The 10,018-nt window shown below is 57.0% G+C and overlaps 1 protein-coding gene across 7 annotated transcripts in view; it reads left to right on the top strand.

Moving 5' to 3' along the window:
* Window positions 1–7,191, top strand: part of G6PD (glucose-6-phosphate dehydrogenase) — a 19,279-nt gene extending 12,088 nt beyond the window's left edge. For 3 of the 7 annotated variants that reach the window (XM_017857421.1, XM_017857422.1, XM_017857419.1), the window contains exons 3-13: window positions 2,279–2,316; window positions 2,410–2,518; window positions 3,081–3,298; window positions 3,984–4,145; window positions 4,323–4,448; window positions 4,814–4,907; window positions 5,355–5,541; window positions 5,778–6,013; window positions 6,116–6,192; window positions 6,301–6,393; window positions 6,491–6,803. In XM_017857421.1, the coding sequence (XP_017712910.1) occupies window positions 2,279–2,316; window positions 2,410–2,518; window positions 3,081–3,298; window positions 3,984–4,145; window positions 4,323–4,448; window positions 4,814–4,907; window positions 5,355–5,541; window positions 5,778–6,013; window positions 6,116–6,192; window positions 6,301–6,393; window positions 6,491–6,581 (1,431 nt within the window). In that variant the 3' untranslated portion in view covers window positions 6,582–6,803. Of the gene's footprint in view, window positions 1–2,278; window positions 2,317–2,409; window positions 2,519–3,080; window positions 3,299–3,983; window positions 4,146–4,322; window positions 4,449–4,813; window positions 4,908–5,354; window positions 5,542–5,777; window positions 6,014–6,115; window positions 6,193–6,300; window positions 6,394–6,490 lie in introns of all 7 variants that reach the window. The other 4 variants (XM_017857423.1, XM_017857420.1, XM_017857417.1 and 1 more) reach the window with 3 other exon arrangements.
* The last annotated feature ends 2,827 nt before the right edge of the window (window positions 7,192–10,018 follow it).

Raw genomic sequence — 10,018 nt, 5'->3', positions numbered from 1 at the left:
GGGGGGGGGGGGCAAAAAAGAAAAACTCGTGGGTTCAAGCAATCCTCCCACCTTGGTATCCCAAAGTGCTGGGGTGTGTGAGCTGTGCCCAGCCTGCTGATATTTCGTGTGGGATTTCTGCATCTGCATGTGTGTGTGAATGAGGCGTGTGGGTTTTCCCATGTGCCTTTCTCATCAGGTTTCCATACCAAAGCTCTGTAGGCCCCATAAAGTAGCTTGGGAAGTGTTCCCCTTTCTTCCTTCTGCAGGAAGAGTTTGCTTCAGGCTGGAATTCTCTTGTGCTTGCATTTTGGTAGAACCCACTGGCAACACTCTATGCGAGGGGGTGGTTTATGTAGGAAGATTTGTGGCCATTGCCCCCTCTCAGGTCCATTGCTCTGTTTTTTGTTTGTTTGAGATGGAGTTTCGTTCTTGTAGCCCAGGCTGGAGTGCAATGTCCTGATCTTGTCTCACCGCAACCTCCACCTCCCAGGTTCAAGCAGTTCTCCTGCCTCAGCCTCCTGGGTAGCTGGGATTACAGGCATGGGCCACCATGCCCAGCCAATTTTGTATTTTTAGTAGAGACGGGGTTTCTCCATGTTAGTCAGGCTGGTCTTGAACTCCTGACCTCAAGTGATCCGTCTGCCTCGGCCTTCCAAAGTGCTGGGACTATAGGCGTGAGCCACCGTGCCTGGCTGTTTGGTTGTTTTCTTGTTTTTTGTTTTTTGTTTTTCGAGACGGAGTTGCACTCTCGTTGCCCAGGCTGAGGTGCAGTAGTGCAATCTTGGCTCACTGCAACCTCCACCTCCCGGGTTCAAGTGATTCTTCTACCTCAGCCTCCCGAGTAGCTGGGATTACAGGCATGCGCCACCTTGCCCAGCTAATTTTTGTATTTTTAGTAGAGATGGGGTTTCATCATGTTGGCCAGGATGGTCTCAATCTCTTGACCTCATGATCCACCTGCCTCGGCCTCCTAAAGTGCTGGGATTACAGGTATGAGCCACCGCCCCCAGCCTGTTTCTTTTTTTATGGAATCTCGCTCTTTTGCCCAGGCTGGAGTGCAGTGGTGTAATCTCGGCTCACTGCAACCTCCACCTCTGGGTTTCAAGCAATTCTCCTGCCTCAGCCTCCCAAGTAGCTGGGATTACAGGCTTTATTTATTACAGGGATTATTAGCCACCACACCTGGCTGATTTTTGTGTTTTAGTAGAGACGGTGTTTTGCCAGTTGGCCAGGCTGATCTCAAACTCCTGACCTCAGGTGATCCGCCTTGGCCTCCCAAAGTGCTGGATTATAGGCGTGAGCCACTGTGCCCAGCCCCATTGGTCTGTTTTAGTAGGTTGGATTTTTCTAGAAATTTGTCCATCTCATCTAGGTTGTCAGACATGGAATAAAATTCATAAAACCCTCTCTTGTTTCCTGTCTGGGGTTTTGTCTTATTGTACCAGTTGTTTATGCCCTTTTAAAAAAAGCAGCCATGCCAGACGGTTGTCTGTTTCTATTAGTCTTTTTCAAACACCAACTTCCGGCTTCGTTCATCTTTTCTTTGGGTTAGCTTTTCATTTTATTAATTTTACTTGTCATTATTTCCTTCCTTGTAATTTGGCTTGCAATTCTATGCTTTTTCTCACCTTTTTTTTTTTAATTTTGGAGATGGAGTCTCACTGTTGTCACCCAGGCTGAAGTGCACTGGCACAATCTCAGCTTACTGCAGCCTCCGCCTCCCAGTTCAAGTGATTCTCCTGCCTCAGCCTCCTGAGTAACTGGGATTGCAGGTGCCCACCACCACACCTGGCTAATTTTTGTATTTTTAATAGAGATGGGGTTTTGCCACATTGGCTGATCTTGAACTCCTGACTTCAGGTGATCTACCCACCTCAGCCTCCCAAACTGCTGGGATTATTTGTGTGAGCCACTGCGCCTGGCCCTTTTTCTCACTTCTTAAGTGAAATGCTTAGCTCCTTATTTTTGAGCCACTCTTTTGCTAATGTAAGCATTTGAGGTCATATCTCACAAATTTGGGTACATGATACTTCTGTCGTCCCTTAGTTCTACTGAATTGAATTTTCAGGTTTTCTTCTGGAACACAGGAGATGCGTTTATGCCTTCTGGGTCAGGGGTGGAGGGCTGGCACAGGCTTGAATCTCGGGGCTCTTCTATCTGTATATTAGGCAAGACAGATATGCTTATGGCCCAGTAGTGATCCTGAGTAGTGCCCGGATCACCAAGAGTGGAGGATGATGTATGTAGGTTGTGTCCCCAGCCACTTCTAACCACACACCTATTCCCTCTGCCACAGGGTGACCTGGCCAAGAAGAAGATCTACCCCACCGTCTGGTAAGTGTGTCCCCTCACTGCCCTTGTGACCTCCCGCCAGGGACAGGCCTGGTCCTGCCCTGCCTGCACTGGTTACGGCTGTTCTGCCCTCAGGTGGCTGTTCCGGGATGGCCTTCTGCCCGAAAACACCTTCATCGTGGGCTACGCCCGCTCCCGCCTCACAGTGGCTGACATCCGCAAACAGAGTGAGCCCTTCTTCAAGGTGGGTGGCCTCAGGGCCTCCCCCGGCCTGGTTCTGCCCTCTCTGCCAGCCCCCAGCATGGCCAGCTTCGGGTGGCCACCAGGGTACCTCCCCCCATCCCATCCCGGGATGCTCTCCTCGCCTCCTGCCCCGCCCCCCCCCGCTCTTGTACTTCCTTGAGACCCCCATTAACCAGCTCCGTGACCAGGACTCACGGGTCCTATCCTGTTGTGCTCTGCTGCGTTTTCTCTGCCAATCACAGTTAGGTGTCATGATTTTGGAGAGAGAACTTTCTCCAGTGTATTTCTCCCAGGTCAAAATGTCCTGAAATCTGGCCTGTGTCCTAAGGCACAAGGGTCCCAGCCTGGGACAGTGTCTGTGCTGCCTGCTTTGGCCTCCCTCCCTCTGGATGTGCAGAGCTGCTGAGATGGGGCTGAACCCAGTGTGGGACGGGGACACTGACTTCTGAGGGCACCCTCCCTGGGCCTCCAGGGAAGACCCTCCACTTCCCTGGGACAGAACACACACGAACTCCAAGACAGGGGCTGACATCTGTCTCTGTCTGTCCGTCCGTGTCTCCCAGGCCACCCCAGAGGAGAAGCTCAAGCTGGAGGACTTCTTTGCCCGCAACTCCTATGTGGCTGGCCAGTACGATGATGCAGCCTCCTACCAGCGCCTCAACAGCCACATGAATGCCCTCCACCTGGGGTCACAGGCCAACCGCCTCTTCTACCTGGCCTTGCCCCCCACTGTCTATGAGGCTGTCACCAAGAACATTCACGAGTCCTGCATGAGCCAGATGTAAGGCTTGTCCTTGCCCTCCCTTCCTGCCTCCCAGGCTGGCCCAGGCAGTACTCCCCACCGCAATTGTGTCCGCGGCCAGGGATCTAGGCAGCCTGTCTGTCCCCTGCAGCATCCATGGTGCCGGGGCCATCCCCACCGGGACCACAAGGTGGCAGCATCGCTCCACGAAACGCTCACCACCTGCCTGCTCTGCTTCCCCAAAGGCCCGGCCAGGCCGCAGGGTGGCAGCCTCGCTCCGCGAGTGCAGCATGGCCCGCGCTGGGTGGTTTCCCAACCCAGGCAGAGGCTCTTGTTTTCTGGCTGGCTTTGAATGCAGGGGTAGAAAAGCAAGGGTCCCCTTCTCATTTTCAAACCAATGAGGAAGCCATGCCTTGGACGCCTCCTTCTTCTGCTCCCTTATGGGCCTTCAGGCTACTCCGACCCACTGGGGACCCAGCATGAGGCAGGAGGGGAACGGGCCCCCGGCAGCATGCCAGCAACACCACCCTGACACCCAGGGTAGGAAGGCTTCCCGGAAGGTGTTGAGCCAGAGGGTCACCTGGGAACACAAGGCAGGGGAGGTGGCCATGGAGGTGAGGAGTTTCTGACCCCTACTCCCCTGGGAGGGCATCTGAATGATGCAGCTCTGACCCTCACTCCCTGAAGAGGGGTTCAACGGGGTAACACAGCTCCGGGCTCCTAGCAGAGGCTGGAACCGCATCATTGTGGAGAAGCCCTTTGGGAGGGACCTGCAGAGCTCCGATAGGCTGTCCAACCACATCTCCTCCCTGTTCCGCGAGGACCAGATCTACCGCATCGACCACTACCTGGGCAAGGAGATGGTGCAAAACCTCATGGTGCTGAGGTAGGGCCAAGCCCTGGCTGGGGGACCAGGGTGGGGGTGGTGCTCAGGGGCCTCACCTGGCCCACTGCCTCCCCGAGGACGTATTCCTCCAGAACTTGGACAAGGGTGACCCCTCCCATGTGGCCCTTGCACCACAGAGGACCAAGGGCGGTTCCTCCACCTTGCCCCTCCCCGCAGATTTGCCAACAGGATCTTCGGCCCCATCTGGAACCGGGACAACATCGCCTGCGTGATCCTCACCTTCAAGGAGCCCTTTGGCACTGAGGGTCGCGGGGGCTATTTCGATGAATTTGGGATCATCCGGTGAGAGCTCTTCCCCTCTCCTGGGAGGCTGGCACAGGGTGGCAGAGCCAGTAACCCTGCAGGGCTGCCCTTCCCTGTCTTGGGGGAGCTCCTCCTCACCATGCAGTTCAAAACCTGAGTATCTGAGCTGTCAGACGGGGCTGGAAAGGACTGGACCCCTACTCAGCCAAGCACCCCAGGGTTTCATGATTCAGTGACAGCATCACCATGTCCTTCCTTGATTTAAGGGGGCCTAGAAGACAAGGGGGACCAGGAAGTGAGTCTTGCAGCTTGTCACTAGGCAGCCTTGTTTGGGGCCCCCACGCCCTTGAATCAGGTGAACAGGGCCAGGAGCTAAGGCGAGCCCTGTTCTCTTCTGTCCCCAGGGACGTGATGCAGAACCACCTCCTGCAGATGCTGTGTCTGGTGGCCATGGAGAAGCCCGCCTCCACCAACTCGGATGACGTCCGTGATGAGAAGGTGGGGGATGTACCCCAGTCCCCAGGACAATGCCCCGTCGCGGGCCCATCTGTGACGAGGCACTGAGCAGGGGTGTGCATGTAGAGCAAGTGTCCTCAACCCCAGATAAGTCACCAGCTCTGAGCACAGCTTGGCCTCCCAGAGGTGACCTGGACTGGCAGTCACGAAGCCCAAGTTGTCATGTCCCAGGTCTGACAGTCACTATGTGACCAGGGAGGACCATTGCCTCTCTGGGCCTCAGCTTATCCATCAGAATAGACTTGAGATGGACCAGGGTGGTCCTGAAGGGCCCTCAGGGAGGGGCCCTGAGCTGGGCCTCTGGCAAGGTGAGCAGAGCCAAGCAGGGGCCTTCTCCTGCCCTGAGGGCTGCGCATCTGTGGCCAGAGTCATCCCTGCACCCCAGCTCAACACCCAAGGGGCCCATTCTCTCCCCTGGCTTTCTCCCAGGTCAAGGTGTTGAAATGTATCTCAGAGGTGCAGGCCAACAATGTGGTCCTGGGTCAGTACGTGGGGAACCCCGATGGAGAGGGCGAGGCCACCAAAGGGTACCTGGACGACCCCACGGTGCCCCACGGGTCCACCACTGCCACTTTTGCAGCCGTCGTCCTCTATGTGGAGAATGAAAGGTGGGATGGTAGGTGACGCCTTCAAGGCCCAGCAAGGCGGAACTGGGCATGCCCTCGGGAGACCCCCCTCGCTGGGGTCACACCCGCTTGCTGCTGGGCAGGGGAGCCAGCCGTGCGGGACACGGGACCCTGCTACAGTTGCTTTCACGTTCGCCTGTGTGGGCACTGGAGCTCCCGCTGAGACACTCACGCCCTGGTCCACACCCCGAGAGCTGGTACTGAGGCTGCCCTTTCCGCCACGCAGGAGTGCCCTTCATCCTGCGCTGCGGCAAGGCCCTGAACGAGCGCAAGGCTGAGGTGAGGCTGCAGTTCCATGATGTGGCCGGCGACATCTTCCACCAGCAGTGCAAACGCAACGAGCTGGTGATCCGCGTGCAGCCCAACGAGGCCGTGTACACCAAGATGATGACCAAGAAGCCGGGCATGTTTTTTAACCCCGAGGAGTCGGAGCTGGACCTGACCTACGGCAACAGATACAAGGTGCCCCACAGAGAAGGAGCAGCGTGGAGGGTGGGGGGTCTGGACCCGGGGGACTCAGCATGGTGGCAGGCAGTGACATGAGTGACACCCTCTCCCTCACAGAACGTGAAGCTCCCTGACGCCTACGAGCGCCTCATCCTGGACGTCTTCTGCGGGAGCCAGATGCACTTCGTGCGCAGGTGAGGCCCAGATGCCGGCCCCTGCGTGCCTGTGGGGAATGGGGTGGCCTTTGCCCTCCCTCCTTCCCTGTGTGCCAGCCTCCCAAGCCCCACACCATGTACCCTCAGCGACGAGCTCCGGGAGGCCTGGCGTATTTTCACCCCACTGCTACACCAGATCGAGCTGGAGAAGCCCAAGCCCATCCCCTACCTTTATGGCAGGTGAGGAAAGGGTGGGGTCTGGGGACAGAGCCCAGAGGGCAGGGGCGGAGTGAGGGCAGAGCTGCCTCATGCCTCTCCTCCACCCGTCACTCTCTAGCCGAGGCCCCATGGAGGCAGATGAGCTGATGAAGAGAGTGGGTTTCCAGTATGAGGGCACCTACAAGTGGGTGAACCCCCACAAGCTCTGAGCCGTGGGCGCCCACCTCCACCCTCGCCATGGCCACCCTCCTTCCCGCCGCCCAACCCTGAGTCGGGAGGACTCTGGGACCATTGGCCTCAGCTGCACATTCCTGGCCCTGGGCTCCGGCCACCCTGGCCCGCCCCTCGCTGCTGCCACTACCCGAGCCCAGCTACATTCCTCAGCTGCCAAGCACTCGAGACCATCCTGGCCCCTCCAGACCCTGCCTGAGCCCAGGAGCTGAGCCACCTCCTCCACTCACTCCAGCCCAACAGAAGGAAGGAGGAGGGTGCCTATTCGTCTGTCCCAGAGCTTCTCGGTCACTGGGGCTCGCTCCTGAGTGGGACCTGGGGCAGGAGGGAGGGACGAAGGGGAGGAAAGGGGCGAGCGCCCACGTGAGAGAACCTGCCTGTGGCCTTGCCTGCCAGCCTCAGTGCCACTTGACATTCCTCGTCACCAGCAACATCTCGAGCCCCCTGGATGTCCCCTGTCCCACCAACTCTGCACTCCATGGCCACGCTGTGCCACCCATAGGCAGCCTCCCTGTTACAAGAAAAGCAGAAGCAGCAGCTGGGACTCCTCCCAACCTCAATCCCCTGCCATTAAATCCGCAAACAGCCCCTCCTGTCCCCTTGTCATTTGCTTCCCTGAGGACCCATTTCCTCGTCCCACTCCCTGAGTCACCCGGGTACTTCCTCTGTGGCCTCCCCACCTTGGGCTCCTCACCCCTCGTTCTGACCCCATGTCCAGCTGTGACCACGCGTGGTGTCGGAGACACCTCTTGAGTTCTCCTCCACTCCACACATATTGTCATTGTGAGACCGGCTTGAGGTGCAAGGACGTGGGGTCACCTTCCACTCTTATTGTCCATGTCCCTGCCCCACCCAAGATGGCTTTCAGCAACACTGCCAGCCCCAGTCCACAGATCCCGGAATTATGTAGGAAGGAGAGAGGGTGGGTTTTGTAAGTGATATCAGAGGCCAAGGGGGATGGGATGGTCCACAGTGATATGCAGCCACGGCCCGGCCGCCCCTTCCAGGCAGAAGGGCCAGAGTTTGGGGGCTGCCAAGGCACGTAACCAAGTGCCACACACCGGGCAGCTCTCAACATAGGCTGATTCTCCCAGTTCTGGAGGTCAGAGTCCGTGATCCAGCACTCTCGTCAGAGGCCCAAGGGGAGGGTCCTTCCTGCCCCCTCCAGCTCCTGGGGAACCAGGCATCTTGGGCTGGTGGTCACCTCACTCCACTCCTACTGCCTGTCTTCTCATGGTCTCACCATGATATGGCTTCTCCTGTGTCCTCGTAAGGACACCACTCCAGTATGACCTGCTTCTAACTCAAGTAATGACATCTGCAGACCACCTATTTCCAAATAAGGTCACATCGGGAACTCCCAGGAGACATGCATTTGGGGGCCGCTGTTCAGCCCCTACACTGCTCCCCACACGGGCAGCAGCCCCTGGGTGTCTTAGTGTAGCATGTGTCCTGCCAGGGAGATGGCAAGACCAGGCAGTGTGGTGCAAGACCTGTACTCGTGGCCTTGGTCCTAGGAGGTGAGGCCAGCAGGGAACAAAATGACCAGGTGGTGCTGGGCTTTGTCCTTTGCGGAGAGCAAACCAGTGGCCAGGGAGGAGTGTTCTACCTGCAGCACGGGTGAGAACACACACCCTGGGCCCTGCAGGTAGCAGGGCCCGATGTCCTAGGACGAAGGAGGCCTCTAGTGAGACCTGTGGCAACAGGGACACACATGCTGCATCCCGGTGTTCAATTCCTGCTCCTCCTGTCCCCTGCATGGGGACTGGCACCTCTGAGTTTTCAGAGGGAGGAAGTATACGAAGCTTCAGCCACAGGGGCAGCGGTTTTCGTCCTCTGTCCTGGTTCCTGTGGCCTCCAGAAGGGGTTGTGGCAAGGCTGAGAGCCAGGTTGGGCTGAGGACTGATGGGGTGTGGCAAGGCTAAGCAGGTTAGATTCCAAGACAGGGCACGACACCCAAGTAAGGCTGGGTGCAGCAGCTCACGCCTGTAATCCCAGCACTTTTCGAAGCCAAGGTGGGCAGATCACTTGAGGCCAGGAGTTCAAGACCAGTCTGGCCAACGTGACAAAAATATGTCCCTACAAAAAAAGACAAAAATTTGCCGGATGTGGTGGCGGGCACCTGTGGTCCCAGCTACTTGGGAGGCTGAGGCAGGAGAATCATTTGAACCCGGGAGGTGGAGGACAATCCACTGGCACCCGAACTCAACAGGCAACTGTCCCTTCAGCTCTGAGCACCTACTTGGGTGGAGGAAGGAGGTCCCAGGTGAGGGCACTGCTGGGGCCACAATGGGAGAGAATGAGAGATCAGGCCAGGGCTTTCCACTGTTGCCTCAGTTGCGGGTGCCTACACTGAGACAAGGACATAAGCCCCAGAAAACACACAACAGGAGTTGTACCCTGAACAAGAAGGCAGTCGTCCCCAGCCCCCTGGAGCTCACAGGAGCACTGAGGCCCTTGCCTGTGAGCCCAGATCCACCCTGACCCATTCCACAGGGTGACTCACTCAGCCTGCCCGACCCCTGCTGACCAGTTCAAGGCTGGAGCCCTGTTTTCACCCCTTCTCTGTCTGCAATGCCAAAGAATTCAGCTGCAATTTGCTTTTTTTGTTGTTGTTGGAGAGTGGATCTCACTCTGTTGCCCAGGTTGGAGTGCAGTGGCTCAATCACAACTCACTGTAGCCTCCGCCTCCCAGGCTCAGGCATCCACCTACCTCAGCTTCCTGAGTAGCTGGGTCTATAGGCGTGAGCCACCACGCCTGGCCCACAATGTCCTTTTTTTTTCTGAGATGGAGTCTTGCTCTGTCACCCAGTCTGGAGTATACTGGTGTAATCTTGGCTCACTGCAACCTCCACCTCCTGGGTTCAAGTGATTCTCCTGCCTCAGTCTCCCAAATAGCTGAGGTACAGGTGTATGCCACCACGTCCGGCTAATTTTTGTATTTTTAGTAGAGACGGGGTTTCATCATGTTGGGCAGGCTGGTCTCGAACTCCTGACCTTAGGTGATCCACCCGCCTCGGCCTCCCAAGCTGCCGGGATTACAGGTATGAGCCACTGCGCCCGGTCCAGCAATTTACCGGGTTTTTTGTTTGTTTGTTTGTTTTTGAGACAGAGTGTGGCTCTGGCACCGAGGCTGGAGTGCAGTGGCATGATCTCGGCTCACTGCAACCTCTACCTCCCGGGTTCAAGCGATTCTCCTGTCTCAGCCTCTTGAGTAGCTGAGATTACAGGTGCGCACTACCATGCCCAGCTAATTTTTACTTTTAGTAGAGACGGGGTTTCCCCATGCTGGCCAGGCTGATCTCGAACTCCTTACCGCGTGATCCACCTGCTTCAGCCTCCGAAAGTGCTGGGATTACAGGCGTGGGCCACCGTGCCTGGCTGCAATTTAGTCTTTTTTTTTTTTTTTTTTTTT

Source organism: Rhinopithecus bieti, unplaced genomic scaffold (genome assembly GCF_001698545.2).
Source record: "Rhinopithecus bieti isolate Rb0 unplaced genomic scaffold, ASM169854v2 scaffold_47305, whole genome shotgun sequence".
Taxonomy (NCBI): Eukaryota; Metazoa; Chordata; class Mammalia; order Primates; family Cercopithecidae; genus Rhinopithecus; species Rhinopithecus bieti.
This window is presented reverse-complemented; position numbering and strand designations above follow the sequence as displayed.